We start from the raw sequence: 19,291 nt of genomic DNA, 5'->3' as shown, positions 1-19,291 counted from the left end.
AAGCTGGGATCATGTCACTAGCTGACTGTGACCAGGATTCCCCAAGGTCCTGATCACAGTCACCTAGGGTAGGGTTTGGATTAGTCAACTCTGACTCTGACTTGCTGTGTGCCAACAGTTTTGCAGTGACATTTTGAGACAGTTCAGTTTGGAGGAGTGGTACTGTACATAACTTGCTTGCCAGGTGCTGTGTGTGCATCAGGTGTTAAATGTCTCTTCTATCTGTATACCAAAGTTATACCCCATACCCCAACTGTATGATGGTCAGCTTTTTACTGCATCTCAATTAAACTCTCTAAACTTGCTAAAGAAAGCCAAAATTGTCCTTATCTCACTTACTAGTGCAAAGTGTGATAAGACTAAGACATAATATACTTCTTTATTTCCATAGGTTCGGTAACAATCTCGATTATCTCCATTGCTGAAAATGAACACTGCTTGTGTTTTTTGCATGCAGGGTATTACATTTACACTGTGCATTGCTTTGAAGGCTGGATCACCCACTGGCATGATCGGGAGGATAGCACATGAAGAGACTGGGGTGATCTCAGATACAAATGTTCAGTTCTAAAGTAAAATTGGAATAGTAATGTAGACAGGAAAATTACATTGATGGAATAATTGTGAAAGAGAATTCACATTTGAAGATGGAGAAATCAAATTCTCAAACAGAAAATCACGCTGGGCCTTACTTGTGGACCACCGTCAGTCAGATTAGAGTAATAAGTTCAGACCTGGCTGTGCCAGAGATCAGTATCTTACTATAGCTAGAACCATTTATAATCTGATGCTACTGTATAAGCAGATTGCTTTAATGTCTGCAACATAGTGGACTGTTTGTGCTGCACCTGTAAGCCTAGTGATCAGCAGTTTAGTTTTCAGTGTCCTAGGTATTTTGCTAATGCACACAATCTTACTATCGAAAAATGTATCAAGACTCATTAACCTTGCTGATTTCAACAGTTTATTGCAGAAACAACATCTTACATTTTGCTGGTTTTTGGAGCAAGTTTGTAATCGCTTTGAGTTCTGTTCCACGGTTGCTCTATTCTTCCATCGTGTGGTCAGATCATTGCTATTTGGCTGACTACAGCCTCTGCCTGAATAGAGGGACAGATGTAGACAGCTCTGGTGGGCTATCTGGTTATACCACTGTGACTGGAGTTTTCAACTTCATATCAATTTTTCTGATTTAGAAGTGTTATTTGGAACATAAAATATTTATTTCGTTTGCGATATGCTTAATTTAATAAACTGAAATTACATTTATAAATCTGCCCGTCTGTTTTTACACTATATATACTGAATGTTTGAGTATATAAATCTGTGAGCACACTGAATTCTAAATGCGAGCATGGAATGAAAAAAATGTCAAAATTTGTAGTTCACCTAAATTAGTTTTCCATCAAACTCACTTTTCTCTTTCTTTGATAAGAATTATTTTGAAGTCATTCTTCGATTGAAGACAACATGTGGCAGTCCCAAATAGCTGTTCAAGAAAGCAAACAGTTACATATACAAATCAGGCGAGGAAACAGTTGTGCCATTTTTTTAAAACAGAGGGAATTGTGTTATTTCTGTTTGTATACACTTGTCAGAGTCCTGTGATGTCATACTGTTTATGGTAGCTCTGGGGGCCTGATAACCTGTGAATGTCAGGGTAAAACACAAGAAAATGTTCCCACAAAGATGACAATGTGGTACAGTTTGAATCTAAAATTGCCTGAAATATTGATTAAGGATTACTTTCACCCTGTGTCAAGCTGCGAGCCAGCATAATAGAATATAATAAAAAGATTAAAGTGGGAATTAACCCATGAGAATGGTAATGGGTGTGTAGTGTGTGGAGTCTGTTATACAAATCAAATTTTTACTTTATCATTTCTGTACGGAATATCTGCAGAGGACCAAAAACAACTTACAACAATCTCAACAGTCCCCAAGCCGATGAACAATTAGAACTGGGACTTTTCTTCAATCTTCAATTCTTTATTAGGTCACAGGCTAAATGAGATCCTGTTCTCTTTTTGCAAAATTTCGTAGGGTTACACTGAACACTTACGAGACGTTAAACAATTAAAAAAAGATCAGAAGAACTCATATTGATATTCAAACAGTGTAACTTCAACACTACACACTTCCATTGTAAATGCTGAATCTGCGTGAGCTCAAAGCGATTTCCTGCTATAGAGCAGTGGTGTCTTATACTGGTCCTGTAGGCCAGTGTGTCTGCAGGTTTTCAAGATCTCTCTAAAACAGTAGCACCGGAATCGTGGGGTGAAACTGTTCAGTTGGCCCAGTATCCAGCTGGTTTATCAAATTAAGAGCTGAGCTGGAATGAAAACCAACAGATACACTGGCCCTCCAGAACCAGGATTGGGCTCCTCTAGAACAGAGTGATAGCTACTAGATATTAAAACAAAAAGTCCCTAGAAGTCATCCTCTCTTCTATGTTAATAAAAGTCTAATAAAGTTGCAGTGCAATTTGTGCTTCTTTTACATAACGAAGAGAAATTAGGTAATGGAGTTTAATTATTGCTGAACTACTTAGCAAGGTCTAAACTGTACTGTACGAGCAGATATTTAAGTTTAATTTTCTAAGCTGTGAGCCAATAAGGCATTTCATTCAGGCATGCTGCTGCTGAGTGATGAACTCTTATATAAGCCTATTTGTTTTGTCTCTTTCATTACCAGCGCTCTATGATCAAGAAACTTCAAAAGTGAATTATCTCGCAGCCTTTGTGCATTTTTAAAAATAGACCTCTATTTGTAGGCTTGTTTGCCTGTGATTCAGGTCCAGAATTTTCCAGGTCTGTACTGTAAGTAGAGGATTGCCTGTCAGAAGCAGGTAGACACAAAGCCAAAAATGTGATCACCTTTTTTTGTTCACTGAGATAGCAGAATGGGATTGGTGAGGAAATCTCAAAAACACCAGAGGAGATGGGCTTTTGCTTTCTGTTTCAACATCTTATATACCACTAATGTGTGGCTAAGTGCAGCAATATTGCTAAAGTCAGCACATGTTACTGAAACTTAAACGAGACTGTGGTATATGTAGCTTTTAGGCTCTGCAAAATTGAGTGAGAGGATTTATCTGCCTTGCAATCTGAATGAAAAATGGAGCCCTTGTCTGTTGAAATCACATTTGCATCACAGTACCCCTATTAGTTTTAACCATTTGTTTACCACATATTGTAATATACTGTAGCAATATGAACATCAACATGGCATTACAATGGCAAGAATGTAAAGTACAGCATCAGTTTAAATAATTGTTAGACACTAGCTTGATTTGAAAGAAATATAGAAATGAGCCAAAGGAAATTGTGTTTCTATGAGAATGTGACAATCTCAACTGTTTTGTATTTTCAAGGTACTTTATCCATTGCTCATATGATGCTAGGCTTGTAGTGAGGCTGCATAGAAGCTTGTAGATGTCTCGCTGCTAAATGATGACACTGAAAATAAGTTCCTCATTATTCATTAGATGTATTTGTATCTAAAGCGGCACACTTGTGAAGGAAAGATAAACAGCTTAAAACCCTCTGTGCTGTTGAAAGTGTAGGTCGCCTGTTCTGCAGTCCGATATGATCACATGAAATACACATTTGCAAATGAGAATGCGCCCTATTTATACTTAGCGAGAACCTCTGAACACATGAGAAACAAAGTTGAGATGGTGAAAGAGTAACTGGCACAATAACATTCAGCTGCCCTATTTAATACAAAGCCTGGTTTGTGGTGAGAACCCATTAGAACGAGTACCTAAAGCTGTGTGATTGTTATCAGGTGGGCTTGAAAACACTGAGTTTAATGTCTTTAATACATTTTTAAAGAGGATGTGAACAATACCTTAGAATAATAAAACTACTGTGTTAAGTCCATTTGTTCTGTGCATTCACTTGTGTTAAGAGTGCTGGGTAAGATAATTGTGAGCATAACAGATGAAAAGCATTTTCTGTCTTTCAAATGTTCTATCTGCTGGCTTTGAAGCTGGACATGTACAGTATAGAGCGCATGCATGATATTTCCAAGAAACAGCTCTTCCGAGCTATTCCTGGCTTCCATGCGCTAAAAAGCAAAGCTGTAAAAGCAGCGATTTACAAGAGCCCTGTCTCTGTGCATCTCCCCCTAGGAGCAGCTCCGAGCGCCGGAAGGAAAAGTCCCGGGATGCAGCGAGATGCCGCAGGAGCAAGGAGACGGAGGTGTTCTATGAGTTGGCCCACCAGCTGCCCCTGCCACACAATGTCAGTTCTCACCTGGACAAAGCCTCTATCATGCGGCTGACCATCAGTTTCCTCAGGACACGCAAACTTCTCTCCTCCAGTAAGACCTGTATTGTACTGTACATTCAGAATATGAGTTTCTTATGATAAGGAATATAAAGGGTTAAAAGCCTCTGTGCTGAATTTTTCACAACCTGTTGCCTTAAGTATTGGGTTAAATAAAAGGTAATATCTCAAAGCACTTACAGTAGGTGTAACAAATAGCATAAATAGGATCAATGTAACTGATTTCTCTCATCCTAAGTTGTGGATCTGTGAGACTGCAGCCATCAATGAATCTTGAGTTATGCACCCCTTTGTAATGAGTATAATGGGTACAGGGAATGCTGAAGTCTGTCAGAAATCAAATTGACTAAAACTTTCTGTCACAACCTTCTTTTGTGTGTTCTGTCACCTGTCCTCCAGTGTCTTTGGTCTTCATTCTGTCTGATTTTGATGACGTGGACATTCAAATGAAACCCAACATCAATCTGGTGCACGAACCAAGAGCTCTGTGGAAATGTTACTTAGCGGGGTGGGAACTGGGATTTGCCCATAGGGCAATCCAGTGACTTTGTCTTTTGTTGATTCCAGTGCTGAAAAATCAGAATTAATTATATTGTACACATTTATGTAACTTTAATGAGCAGAATGGCCGACTGAGTTGTGTGTTGTAAAGGGACAGTTGTAAAGCATGATAAACCTGCTAATGATGATCAGATCACACTGGTGAGAGTTGCCTAGTGACAGCAGCTGTCATTGCGTCTTTCATAAAAGGACCCACAAACTGGAGTGTAGAGAACCTGAGCAAATGACAAAGCTTGCAGTGACAGGGTAAATTCAGGGAAGTCAGTGAAGAGATGTGAAACTCACGGATCTGAATTACTTTTCACTGTTCTGTGGCTTTTGCCACATTTGGGTCTCGTGTTTTACTTTCTAATTGGGACCAATTCTGTAGCTTATAGTAGACAGTTCCTCTTCATACTGTATGAATTATCAGAGTTTTGGACAAGTAACATACAGTATAAGGGCAAGAGTACAGAGAATTTCTCTTTATTTATGATGTGGGGAAAATTAATCAATTTGACTTCTGTTTCTCATTTATCTCTGTTTTATCTGTTGTCTCACTTACTGGTAACTTATTGCAATGTTTAAACGTAACAATGGTTTAATTAAAAATCAGTAAAATGTATACAGTATCAGATTTGAAATCCCTTTAGTTTAACACGAGAGGAAAAAACTAATATTTTTTCTCATACTTCGAACTAAGATATTCAGCGGTTGCCTTGAGGTCTTTAAGATACTATCTCAGACTTCAAAAAGAGCATTAATCTTCTGTGACAAATCTGTTACTCGTCTAGTGAACCCTGATCTTTGCTGTGGAGAACTTGAACCCCTACAAGGGGATTCTTGACTTGATTTTGTTGAGAGCAGCAGGGAGGTGACAATAACAGTGTACCACTCTCACCCCTTCGCCCCAAGGTTAAGGAGGCCTGAATCTGAATGACCTGGGAGAGCTGGGATACTGCTATGAAATGTCCCGGTGTTCTTGATTACAAGTTTGAAAAGTTTTACAATGACAGTAATGAAAAAAGTACTTTCTGAGTCAGTTGCTTAGATATTAAGAAATTGCAAAACTCAGTTTTTTCTGCAGTTCCAGAAGCGTGGCAACTGGTACCCATGGTTTGAATGCTGCTGTTTTCGGGTGCTGATTTATATGATCATGAAGAGTGTGTGCTGTTCAAATCTAAAATAAGTTGCTTTTTTTTCTTTTTAGAAAAATAGAAAAGCTGTAAGGCAATACAAGTCTTTTTCAGCATGTCTACTCATCAGCTGTTTTCTTTCTGGTCCTTCCACACCTGGACTCATGTTTCCTCTCCTCCACGTTAAGTAGAGGACGTGGAAATCAAGATGTGCTCATTTTCTGCTTGTATGAATGACTGTAAGGAGAGAAGTCTCGCTCAGTCCACTCTTCTTCCCACAGTTTTACAACGTCAATAATGCAAGAGACACAATTTTTGCTTAGTGAAATGTCATCACCTACATATTGTGAGCATAATTCCCCATGCTGTACACAGGCTTATAAATACAAAAAGTATGTACAGACAACACAGTTTCATGGCAGAGAAATTGGAGAGGACTTAGAAAAAGATAATTTTGCACATTAGTGTTTGTTCAGCATTCTTGCATGGAAGCTGACCTTTTATCACTGCCATTTTAGGAACTATTTTTGAAGAGGTCCGTGTCAAATATTAAACCTTAAACTGCTCCCTCAGCAATAACAGTTTCATTATTAAACAGTACCTTGTAACAAGTTTAACTTTTAGTCATTATTAATATTTAGAGAAGCTTCTTGTTTTGTTTTTTCATTTTTTATGGGAAATTAAATCCACATCAATCTGTGACAGATTTACCACAAAGTATTGCTCAAATTGTGATTACGGAGCTTAATACTTAAAGGGGAAATCATTGCAAAACATAAATAAAATAAACCCTAAATTATTCCTATCTGAGGCTCAGAATGTATTATGTTATTGCATGACATATAGATATCTCTATAATGCTTCTGAGCCAATCTGAAAAATCAGTCCTCTATACAGTACTATACCGTCCTGAGCCACCAACCTCCAGTGCAAGAAGGCAAGAAGTATTTTTACTGATGCATTATGGCACAACTTGCACACTGCTGTGCCCATGGTCATACTAAGATGTCGATTTAGAAATGCCAGCTTTCTACTACCGGCCCTTCCTGATCAAAGTTACTTCACAAATTGATCAAAACCTACAGATTCAAACCGTTTACAAATTGATGGTTGAAGGGTAATCCGTTAGACTTGCTGGACTGTGTTTTTCCAAGACAAGGTTTGTTTTGTGCTGGCTTTCCTCTTTAATACACAAACCTTAATGTTAAGTGGCAGATCAAATGCTTGGTGAATCTTTACAAATGATGCAATGGGATTCAGAAAAAAACACTTTGTTGCCCATACTTTATTGCTCAAAATGCAATTAATTTCAAAGGTTAACCAAGACTCATACAAGACACTAGATTGGGAAACGTACAAATTGATATCTCCGTTTGTCTCCTTATAAATTATACTAACTGCCACATGAATTTATAGTGATTAGTATGTAATAACTGGACTTCAACATTAATCTTCCTGATATTTTTTCACACAAATAAAAACAGCTTTATTGTTCTCGCACTATAATCATATCACTAAATATTGGGATGCCACATGCTTTACCCTGGGGTTTTAATCCTGAAATGAAAGCATTATGATCTGGAAAATCAGGAGGGAAAAGGTCATTTAGACCCTCTGTCCTCTTAATGAACCAATTCAGATTTAAACCTCAAAGAAATGCGTCAGGAGACATTACAAAAGATGATAATTTAATGCAGAGAAAAGAATCAGAGCTGACAGCACACCTTGTTACACAGAAGTCCCGGGGCTCCTTTCTCCAAAAGGAAGAGAACAGTTGTACTTAAAGAAGGAAAAATGATTCCGTCAAAATGGGAATCCTTTGGATCTTGCTGTACTTTGAAGAGTGCTGTGGGTCGAATGGCTGAGGCCAGAACTATTGTCCAGATTCAAATGATAATTTTCCACCAACTTAGATTTCCAGATACAAAGAAGTTGCTCATCATGTACTGTACAGTAAGTCTCCTGATCTGGAGGTCATGATGAGATAAGCTGCTGAGGAAGTAAGACAAAGGCTTGGTAATTGTTTTAGCATTACCCTCCTCCGTCTGCGCTCGGACAGTGCTAAAAAAAGCAGTGACTGCTGCGTGTCCTCTCAGCCCATGGCCTACCAAAAGTCTCCCTTGCGTGTCAATTGTCAGACTATGTTCCTCTGCTGTGATGTGACATTTTTACCGATGTTCCTGTTTACAATTCTGTTTCTGAACCTGTGACGTGATTTGGGTTTTTTATGTCAATCGTTTTAATTAAACAAGTGCCTTTTATTATGATACGCAATATATTACTATATATATATATTAGAACAAGTAATAGGTGTATTCCATGCTGAAAAGAGAAGAAAGAAAACACAATGTTTCAGCTGTGGAGCCTTCTTCCACGGCTCCACGGCTGAAACATTGTGTTTTCTTTCTTCTCTTTTCAGCATGGAATAAACCTATTACTTGTTCTTTTGCAGCCTACGCATGCTGACGCAGCTACCCACCTGACCTATATACTGTATATATTAGCTGAAGCTCGGGTGGGAATTAATTTTGGGTTTGCAATAATGCAAGGTCAAATAAACCCTGCAGAAACTACGAAAGAAAACATCACTTGATGCGAAAGTTATTCAGATGGAAATCAGCATTAAAGTTAGTAACCGTACGTCGGATGTCACGCTGGCCACTGTAACTTTACACCAGTGCATTACAGGCAATCTTGTGTTTGCCCAGGCATCATGCCATGCAAAGTAAACATGTTTGTAAAGTGGATTAGATAAAGCAATGCAAATATTGCACAAAGAAAATGAGAGGAGAGAAAAGGGAGAGCAAAACAGCTTTGCTTTGCTGGCTTTCTTATTTTCCTGTTGTGGGCAGCCCTCAGAGCTGCAGCAGCCCGATGCGCTGGCAGATTGTTTGTGGAGATGGGAGATTGTGTTTATCTGAAGCCCTGGAGCAATGTCATTGGAAGGGAGTGCAGCGATCAGGAAGGCTGGGGGAGAATGCTGGTGATTGTCGTGAGAAGAGCCCTCTGAGTCGCAGCCAAGCCAAAACACAGCACAGCCCTGGCGCCGTGTGGCTGTGTACTCGCTGTATGTCTTTCCGGCTGGTTCATAAACACAGCCACCTCGCACCTGCACTCCTCTGCTGCCCGCTGTCCTGCAATTCTTGAGATGGCAGGAGAGAGCAGCCCCTGTGCTGAATCTCTGCAGCACTTTCTTAAGTCCGTCCCCAGCAGTCAGACCCGGATGGACTGGTATTCCTCAGTCTAGAGTCCGATGTACACTCTTGTGCTCTTTCCTGCAACCTCCACCAAACCTGAAATCCTTCATCTCAGATGAACATTTCATTTTCTTAATGGTCAGACTATTGTTCTGTTGAAAAAGCCTCATTTACTTCTCAGAATAACACTGACACCATTTTACTGCTATTAATGTAGATTACATGATGAGAAAACAGTAGTACCTTGAAAACAGACCTAATAGTAGGATTACAGTTTAGTCTGCAGATCTGAAACATGCTACAGTACTAATGTAAATTGAACCCTAATCTTTAAAAGATGCAGTACCCCCACTACAACACTTTTGTGCCCCTGTTTTTGAAAGGCCAGAATGATTACTGGGAGAACATACTGTGCAGGTCACGTTCTCTCAGAATCAGTGCCGTTCTCCCAATGTGATGTGCTACACTGTCCTGGTTTGAAAAAAATTGAGAATTTTGAAATAAGAGTGATGAAAGTTGCGACTACCTGAAAATGATATATAGGTTTTGACAACTTTCTCGAACGTAGCTTTGAGATGGGATCAACAAATTCTGGGTGTACTAATTCTGTATAAGTATTTGTATGCTAATATTCATTTTTTAAATGCTGTATGCACACCATTCAATAGGTCGTCTTATTTAAGTTTTACTTAAAAACGTTCACATTCTGCTGGCCAACATTTTCCAATCAAATTCAGTAAATATTTTGCATCAGAGCCAAGTGTCTAAAGAGTCACTTCAGTGTTCCCATTAAAAAAGTTATTTTTGCTTGTATTTGTCCTATGTTCTGTTATGCTTTTGATTTTTAATATCCCAGCTGTTTAAAGAGTTTGAGGATTAATCCGGGTGACACACACAGGGAAGGCCACTTACTACAGGAAGCTGGATTCCGAAGATCAGCACAGGGCACATCCTGCTGCTCGTTATTAATCAAAGCCTGTTTATAGGTGCTATTTTTGTCACAAAGACATGTTCATGTAAACAATACTCGGCACGGTGCATAATTAAAATATATATATATATTGTCTTGCAATTGTGCCCTTTTAACAGCAGAAACAAAAAACAAATTAATTTGAGAGCAGTTAACTGGTGTGTTTAAAGGGGTGATTGCCTGTTTTTTTCTTAGGCACTGTTTTTTTGACAAAGACAAACCATCCCAACTGTCTAAAAGTAATATTAATATAATTAGGCAAAAAAAGCTACAGTCCTCCCAATTAAACCGGTGAAGACAAAAGATTTGTTTCTGGAAGGGGATAGAAATCCCCAAAACACAAATACTGTCTAAATGAACCAACTCAGAATCCCAAATTGAAACATATCTTTAGAGCTCATTAGATGGTAAGCTCTGAATAAACTAATTCTGTTTACCGTCCAACTCTGGAGTTTTTGCCGTCCCTGAGAAAAAAGTTATTTATCACTGTATTTTATTGTTCATGAAAATGTTTAGAAATTATGGTATGTATTTTGGGGTGGGGAATCACAGGTTGCTTTCACAATGCTAGCTTAGCTCTTGTGGTGGAAATAATTCTCAGTATAGATTTATTTTCAACACTCTAGTGGGGGAAGAAAGAGGCGTCTTTTTCGCAAGTTTTAAAAGCGGCTTTTACATTTTGATTTTTCTTCACCTCTTTACAGAAACAAAAGGCTCCCTTCCCCAGCCCAACTTCACAAAAGAAGGCCCACTGTCCCGACAGCTGTTGGAAATTGCTTATTTTTCTAACCTATTTGTCAAAGAAACAATGCTTTCAAAAAATAAATAATTAACAGACGAAACAAAATGCAAAAAAATGTGGGAGACGTCAGTGTTAAGGTCAAGGAGTCTGGGAGTTTTCACAGAGAAGCAGGATGAGGACTAGTTGGTTTGTTTTGGACCAGAGCCAGGGCCTGAAAAATGAGCAAACAACTCAACTGTCCCTCCTCCCTCTACGTAGACTCATACATCCATACTGTACATGCACACAAAGACCACAGCTGGGGTACCCTGCAGCATCTTCCAATTGGACCCTTAACGCAGGCAAATGAACAGTAATCTCTGCCAGTGTTTGGCCCATCTGTTTCCACTTTCTTCTGTTACATCTTGGTGTACTGTAGCCATTTAATCTCAAATTGATGATTCTAATTTCTTAAAAGAGCTTAAGTGGTTTTCAGTGAAGTGGGTGTTGGTAAGGTGTTGAGTCAGTCTCTGATGTCTCTCTGCAGCTTGGCCTGACAATGTGAGTGAGGCAGACAGACAGATGGACAGCCTGTACCTGAAGGCTCTGGATGGATTTATTGCTGTGGTAACCCAGGACGGGGACATGATCTTCCTGTCTGAGAACATCAACAAATTCCTGGGCCTCACACAGGTGTGTTCACTGAGCTGACAAGCTTCAGGTTTGCAGAGTCCGTAACAAAATTAACATAACTTTGAATTGTTAAACTGAAAGTAGTCTGCACGTCTAATATTAAATCCTGTTGCATTGTTCACGACATTTCCTAATACTCTGTTGTAAATATGATAAAAATGCTGCAGTCATTCCTGTAGAGGTACACCTGAAAATAATACTCAGCCTATTTACAGTATTAAATACTAATAATCAGATTAATTATCATATTATTCTTAATAGTGTATGTATTTATAAACTGTATTTCACATCCCTACTGTGTTACTGTTTTCTTTTACCACAAATTAGTCTTCACTGGGATAATTTAAATGAGATCATTTTAATTTGAGTTGTCATTGCTAAATTTTGTGTATGTTAATATGTTATTTGTATATTTTATTTTTTGGTTCATCAAATTTGTCGTGTTTCCTGTGTTTCGTGTTGAAGCAATTTCTTAAATAATTTAATCCATTCTGAGTTTCATGCAGTGAAATCGATTTCAAAAGAGAGGGGAGCCATTGGCTTGTTTGGTGTATTGAACATTGGGCTTCTGCTGGGGGAGGGGGGAGTGTGCCTGGTGCCGAGGTAGAACGTTCATTGGTAAGAAGCAGTGATTGATTTTTTTTTCCCCAGGTGGAGCTGACAGGACACAGCATCTTTGACTTCACTCACCCCTGCGACCATGACGAAATCCGGGAGAACCTCAGCTTCAAACCAGGTACTGACACCTCATTGCTTCCCATCCCAGATCAGCGTTATGCTTTATGACCCATCACGTCACACATTCAAATCTGGAATTCGACAGTGCAGGTTGCATCCTGAGCTGAGTGTCACAGATGCGGTTTCCCATTTGTTTATATTGCGGGAGCATCCACAACGCTGAGAGGAATCATTAACTCATTGTCTGAAGCGCAGTTAACTAAACTGAAGTGTTCAAATTGGGAATCTGAAGTTTTATTGAAAGGGCATTCCCGCCACAGTATTTTCCATGGCAGAGAATGGACATTGCACTCTCAGACTGATAACGTTATCACATATTGAAGGTGAAACAAATTAGGTTAAGAAGCTAATAAGCATTTAATGTTGGGGTTTTTTATTATAAGGTTTTGCTCTGTTATAAAATAACTGAGATTCAGATTTACTTACTGCAAATATATCAGGCTTGAGTGCCCATAAAAAAAAATTATTTTGCTTACCTGCAGCTATCTCTTATAACCTGTTATGTGCTAAATGATCTGCCTGGTTTTATGCTGTTTGTTCCACTGACTGAGAGCATTATCTTGTTTTCATCAGATGACGTATTTCCAGAATGAACTTTGAATTAATGCACCACTTTAGCTTTGCTACTTTTATACAGGCCTTCTGTAGAACCTGGATGTAATGATGTCACCATCTCATCGCTGCCCTTTGGACTGAGAAATCCCTAGTTATCTAGCCTGTCTTATCCTGCAGTTGGAAATAAACCTTGAAAACAGTGTGGATACAAGAGCAAACCTCCCTCTTGCCTTATTTGGAAAGGAACAAATTCGAAATTTCACTTCAGTATTACAGTATAAAGCAATAATTTGTCAGCAATGTCTGAATGGGAAGAATGGTTGAGAAAAAAAACCTCTCTTTTTGAATAACTAGAAAAAGCAACTGCATTTTTCACAATAGAAAAACCACCGTAACCTTTACATATGCTTTGCTCACACTGCAGTTTCCACACAGGATCTCCATCGCACACCACAAAGTTTAACAACTTGCCCGCAGTTCTGTTCATGACGGTTACTGACTTCTAAAACGCTTGCAAACTTATACATTGGGATTTAATTTCAGTTCATACACTTTTTCAGTGAAGCATCAAATGGGCTTAATGGCCTTCTCACATTTGTATCCTTTCTGATGGTATTATGAGGGTTGCTTAACACAACATACATTGTGGTGGAAAAGTCCTGGTGGTAGAGAATTAAACTGCTGTAAGATGATTATGCTACATGAGGGGGGAAAAGCCGGGATGAAATGCTTGCTAATCTTGTCCATAGGCCAAGGCTTTGGCAAAAAGAACAAGGACTTAAACACAGAGAGGGATTTCTTCATGAGGATGAAGTGCACAGTGACGAGCCGAGGGCGCACTGTTAACCTCAAGTCTGCCAGTTGGAAGGTAAGAGTCCTGTGCCTGCTGTGCGCATGCCTACCAACCTGGACAGGTATCCACGCCGCAACACAAAATGTCCAACGATCACCCTTCTGCCAGAGCCATTTAAAAAAAAATAATTACCGTTATTGAGATAATAAAAATATTTCCTTCCATTTGTGTTGCTCTTTTCATCCCAAAGAATCCCACTGAGCTTTACATATGGGAGGGGACCCACTACACCCACCACAGGTGTGTAGCACCACCTGGGTGATGTGTGGCAGCCACTATGCGCCAGCAGACCCTGTACATAGCCGACTGGAGGAGAAATGAGAATTTACCTGTTGGATTAAGGGAGAAATTCAGAGAGGTCAGACTGTGTAAGCTCAAACTCAAATTTTATCTGGGCTAACATCTACTTTTCCAAACGGTGCCAAGGGATGTTACATGACCAGGTAGTCAAAATCTGGGTTAAAATCTCATCTGAAGGACATTGCCTCTGTGGAGCAGCACAGTGTCCATGGTGGCTGTACAGTGGGATTGGTTTAGAAATTCTGGAGCATAGGATAGAGTGCCACCTACTGATCTATCAAAACCACTCACAGCAGCAACCTCATTTTCCTTTGCATTCTCCCAACACATTAGTGACCAGGTCCCATGTTGCTTAACTTCTGGGTACAAAGTTGGATTGCTACCGCTTTCTTGAAAACTTGGATTAAACTAAATTTTGTCAAATACCTAGAAAGCTCCACTACAGCGGCTTATGGATCCCCTGGAGTACACTGTGATGTAAATTTAGTTTGATGTTGTTAAAGCCAGTACTTTAATATTTTTGCTCCTGCCTGCATCACATTGCAGTGTATGCTTCCTGTTATGGGTAAGCTCTGTTATTTAGTACTCCAGTAATTCCATATCTAGCCCTGTCTCTCAGGTTCTGCACTGCACTGGCCACCTCAAGGTGTACAACAGCTGCCCCCCTCATGTGCTGTGTGGCTTCAAAGAACCCCCCCTGACCTGTGTGATCATGATGTGCGTGCCGATCCCACACCCCTCCAACATCGACATGCCGCTGGACAGCAAGACCTTCCTGAGCCGTCACAGCATGGACATGAAGTTTACTTACTGCGATGACAGGTGAGGCATGTGGCCATCACAAAGCAGATCCATCATTGCAGAACAACACACAGTGTGCACAGTGCGAACGGCACTTCTTTGGAAGTGCAGACTGCACAGCAGTACTCTTCGCAGTTTTTTAAAGTTCCAATTCTCCATTGATCATCCTACTTGAATAGAGTATGATATAACCTACACATTTATAAGATTGTGATAAAACAATGTGAACTAGAAATAATTCAGAACTTCAGACTGGTTGCCTTCAGTGAAAAGATCTTTTGGATAAACCATCCACCTGCCTAGTGTGGTTAGGATCTGTATGAAAAAAACACTATCTGATTTCTTTATTATACTTGATTCACTAAAGAAAAAAATCTTTAAGCCACGGACGTTTACATTTCACAGAGTAAGTGCCATAACCTATTAGCCTATGAAATATCCCACCTGACATTTTAATTCTTTCCTGACAATTGCTGTGTAGTTGCTCTTTGAATTAACTCAATAAGAACTGCTGGGCTGTGGTGTGAAGCAGTGGTTAAGGTTCTGGATTTGTAACTGGAAGGCTGGTGATGTTCAAATCTCAACTGAGACAGTGCTGTTATTCCCTTGAGCAAGGCATTTCACCTACTGTAGATTGTTCCAGTAAAAGCTGTATAAATGGTTTCAAATGTAAGTCGCAGTAAACTGTCAGATTGGACTACAGTTGAGGAAATATTCAAAAGTTCAAAAACTTTAAAACTTTTCATCAGCCTTTAATATTTTATTAAATAATTGTCATTTTTTTACCCTTAAATGTCTCAGACATTGGAATGCTGGCCAACTCCTCAATGGTTTAAACAAAGGAAATGCTGTTTCTTAAGCAGAAAGAAAACACTCATAACTTTCCGTTGTTGTAAAAAGTATAGAGTTCACTCATCATATAACACAACTGACATTTTTCTTCCTTGAAAGAAAAAACAAATGGCATGTTCAGGCTTTATGACAAGCCTAGATTAAAATATGAAACTTGTTTGGTGCATGGGAGCAAAACCAATTTTGCTGAGTCTTTTATGGACGACTACAGATTTTTTTCTTGAGCCACATTTAATTAGCTTGGACAGTTATGAGACTCCTGTAAAATGATTTTCTTCACTACAATTTTTTTTACCGACTAAAAGCTAAAAATAAAGACAGTTTCTCATTTTTTATCACACTGTTTATTTTTCCAACTTCAGTTTTTGCATGATTGAAAAACAAGTGAATACAGGCTGTGCATATACACAGCAGAATAAAAAATACAAATGTACAAAAATACAAATACTGATTGTTTGCATGTGACATACTTCTCTATAATATTCACACGTGTTAATGTCATATTAATACACACATATATGTGCTTGAACTCTTCAAACAATTGCTGTATACAGAAATGAAACAACAGAAAACTAATTCTGACTAACGTTAATTATATCTCTAAATTTAATGCAGGATCTGCAAACTAGTTGTAATGATTCTCTGTAGTTCTTTGGAAATGCAGTAAGCTATGCTAGCAGATGTAGAGATCCTGGAGGCTCTTAGCTGTGCAGGTAGTGTTAGTCTGGCCTAAATCCAGTGACTGCTCACTTTGTCCCCAGACCTGATGAAAATATGTAACGTGCCCTATGCCAGTCGTAATTACAGCAGCTTCTGAATAGCACATCAGTCAGATCAGCCAGCAGGAATCATCTTGCCAAACTGAACAAAGCCCCTCAGACACTTGTTCTGTTTTATGTTTTTGTAAATACGCAGGACCTAAAAACTGCTTTGCTTAAGTGTTTCTCCATTCACTGCTTTATAGTCTGGTTTTGGTTTGGTTTTAGCTACAGAAACCACAACACTCTATGTATGGGGAAGCTGAACATTTTAATATTGTGATCTGACCAACCTATTTTATTCATGGATGTACTGAATAAATTATTATACGCTATACGTGGCTTAATAGTTTTAACATTTTAAGAATGCCAGAATAACATGGTAAAGGAATTATTTTTGTTTTGGAACAGTTATTTCTATCCTTTTAAAAAAAATAATCAAGAGGAAAGTGTAAAAAAATAAAGCTTTGACCCTGTCTATCCTTAGAAAGTGTAAATATGAATGGAAGAGACCTACTGTAAACTGCTGCTCTTCACTGTTGTGTAGTGCACAGGCTCTGTAAGGCACAGCCTGTGTCCAGATGCATGGCGTGTCAGAAAAGGCCAGGCTAGGGTCACAGTCATTGGCACCAAGAAGAAGTGGCCCACAGACACCCCAGCCTTCCCTTTCCTTCTGGGATTGGTCACATTCCAGCAGTAATTGATATTACTTGTGATGCCTCTTTAACATTTTTGCCGAATTCTGTATCTTTATTTGGGAATAAATATGTAAACTGGAATAAACTATGTTAACAGAAACCAAAGACAGAAAACAGAGCTAAACGACGATGATCCACTGTCAATCTCAGACCGCGAGGAAGGCATCTCAGATGTAAACATTTACTTACGCATTTGCATGGGGGAAAAAACACTATTACTGCACTAACAGACGTGTTACAGAGGTGTTGTTCCGCCTGCCTGGCCAGTCGTGAGGGAAGCAGGGAAGTGTCTTCTCACCAGCTGGGGCTCAGTGATGAGAGCCCTGGCTCATGTGAATGCGTCAGGGCGCCTCGTGACCGAGCTCATTTTACACTATAAATCAAAGCGCAGTAATCCTGCCCAGCAACATAGCTCCCACCAGCCTGAGTTGTTGAAGCTACTGTACCCATTTGCCATGGCTGTTTTCCATCAGTCAGTAAATTGTAATCTGTCATTTTCATTACTCTGTAATATGCACAAAGCCAGGCTGGATTTTGTCCTGGGAGTGAGCCAATACCTAATTATCGAATTATTTTAAGTAATGGCTAAAAGGTAACGGAAATATTAGTTTTTAAAGTGTTTTTACTGGACTCAGAGTTGACAATTAACAATTCTGCGCTGCTAGTGATGGGGCCACATTGCAAATGTTGAGAACAGCCAGCTGAAGCTTATTCTACATTTTAACAGTCATTTTGAAATTGCTTTTGCTGAAAAGTCCAGATAAGCTCGTGGGATGAGTATTGCATTACTGTAAATCCTCAATGTTATGTAAGGCCGCTATATTGCTCTTTTAAAGGAAAGTGTGGTCCCACTGGCTGTTAAAACAAAGCATTATAGATTTCTCTCTAACCTATTGACAAGAATACAGTAGGTCTCTAGTATTTCATGTGTTTACAATGTGGTACAGCAGGCATCATTAGCAATAATGGACCGATCCTGTGACAAGCTCATTTATCTTTCTAAAAAGTAATTGGTTTGTTCACAGTGCCTGCTTGCTTGACTGAGAACCGTCCCTTGAACTGATAGCATCAGACACAAGTGGTTGCTGGATTGAATTTGATTTCTGTTTAAACCTACTCAAAGTACACATTCAGAAGTGAAAGTTGTTTTGGGCACCATTGTTTTATAAAATAATGTACAGGACATCAATTAATTGCAGTATGGCAATATCTTCCCATACTTCAGAAGACTAATAGATTATTGGACGATGGGTAATTTAAAGGCTTTAATTTGGAGATTAGGGTTGCTTCATACCAGCTGGGTGCTGTAACAAGACATAGAAAGTGAAGTTTTTCTTAAATAAGGACTAAGGGCTGAAGGCAAACAAACCCTTGATTTGTTTGCATGGGTTACATTTTTTATGTATATTTAGCTACCTGAGGTGTGATAAATTTTTATCATTGCAATCTGAATCTTATTTGACTGGAAATTGGAACCAAAATTGTCAAATTCAGTCAGTTTTCAACTGAATTTTGTGATATCTGTTATCTGTTATCGTTTTTTTATGAAATATACTATAGATGTTTTTTTACTAATTCACACATTTCATATAAACATAAAATTAAAATTGTTTCCTGTTCATATCATTGTTGTGGGGTTTTTCTTCTTTTCAGGAGTGGCTGTTAATGTACAGGGGGCGGATTTTGTTTTGTATTCATGTCTGGTTGTTAATAAATTAAACCATTAAAAATCTAATTTGCAGAAAGGCTGCTTGCACAGCTATGAAGTTAAAAGTGCATACCTGAATCTTTTCCCAGGACTGAAATGAGTGCCCGTGTTGTCTAATTGTGTGTATTTTGCACTGACAGATTCGGAACTCTCCTGCATTCCTGAAAATATTCGGATTGACAGATTCAGAACTATATTCCTGATAGCACCTCTCTCTGTGTTGTAGAGTGACCGAGCTCATGGGGTACTGCCCAGAGGATCTGCTGGGACGGTCAGTCTACGAGTTCTACCATGCACTGGATTCAGACAGCATGACCAAGAGCCACCAGAACTGTGAGTGTCCAGCGCAACCCTTTGCATCCTTACCTTCAGCTTCTCGTCTCCTCCTCTTGCTTGCTGGTTAAGGGTCCCTTTCAGAGCCAGCCCCCAGAAACCTCAAAATTTCTTTGCAGCTGCAGATGCTCCCCTGAAAAAGCAGA

At 39.2% G+C, this 19,291-nt stretch overlaps 1 protein-coding gene across 1 annotated transcript in view; it reads left to right on the top strand.

The window, feature by feature from the left end:
- Positions 1-19,291, top strand: part of epas1b (endothelial PAS domain protein 1b) — a 50,849-nt gene that overhangs the window by 19,002 nt on the left and 12,556 nt on the right. The window contains exons 2-7 of the mRNA XM_015362793.2: positions 4,136-4,326; positions 11,404-11,549; positions 12,201-12,285; positions 13,592-13,710; positions 14,615-14,817; positions 19,039-19,145. Of these exons, the coding sequence (XP_015218279.2) occupies positions 4,136-4,326; positions 11,404-11,549; positions 12,201-12,285; positions 13,592-13,710; positions 14,615-14,817; positions 19,039-19,145 (851 nt within the window). The remainder of the gene's footprint in view (positions 1-4,135; positions 4,327-11,403; positions 11,550-12,200; positions 12,286-13,591; positions 13,711-14,614; positions 14,818-19,038; positions 19,146-19,291) is intronic.

This window comes from Lepisosteus oculatus, chromosome 17, assembly GCF_040954835.1.
Source record: "Lepisosteus oculatus isolate fLepOcu1 chromosome 17, fLepOcu1.hap2, whole genome shotgun sequence".
Classification (NCBI taxonomy): domain Eukaryota; kingdom Metazoa; phylum Chordata; class Actinopteri; order Semionotiformes; family Lepisosteidae; genus Lepisosteus; species Lepisosteus oculatus.
This window is presented reverse-complemented; position numbering and strand designations above follow the sequence as displayed.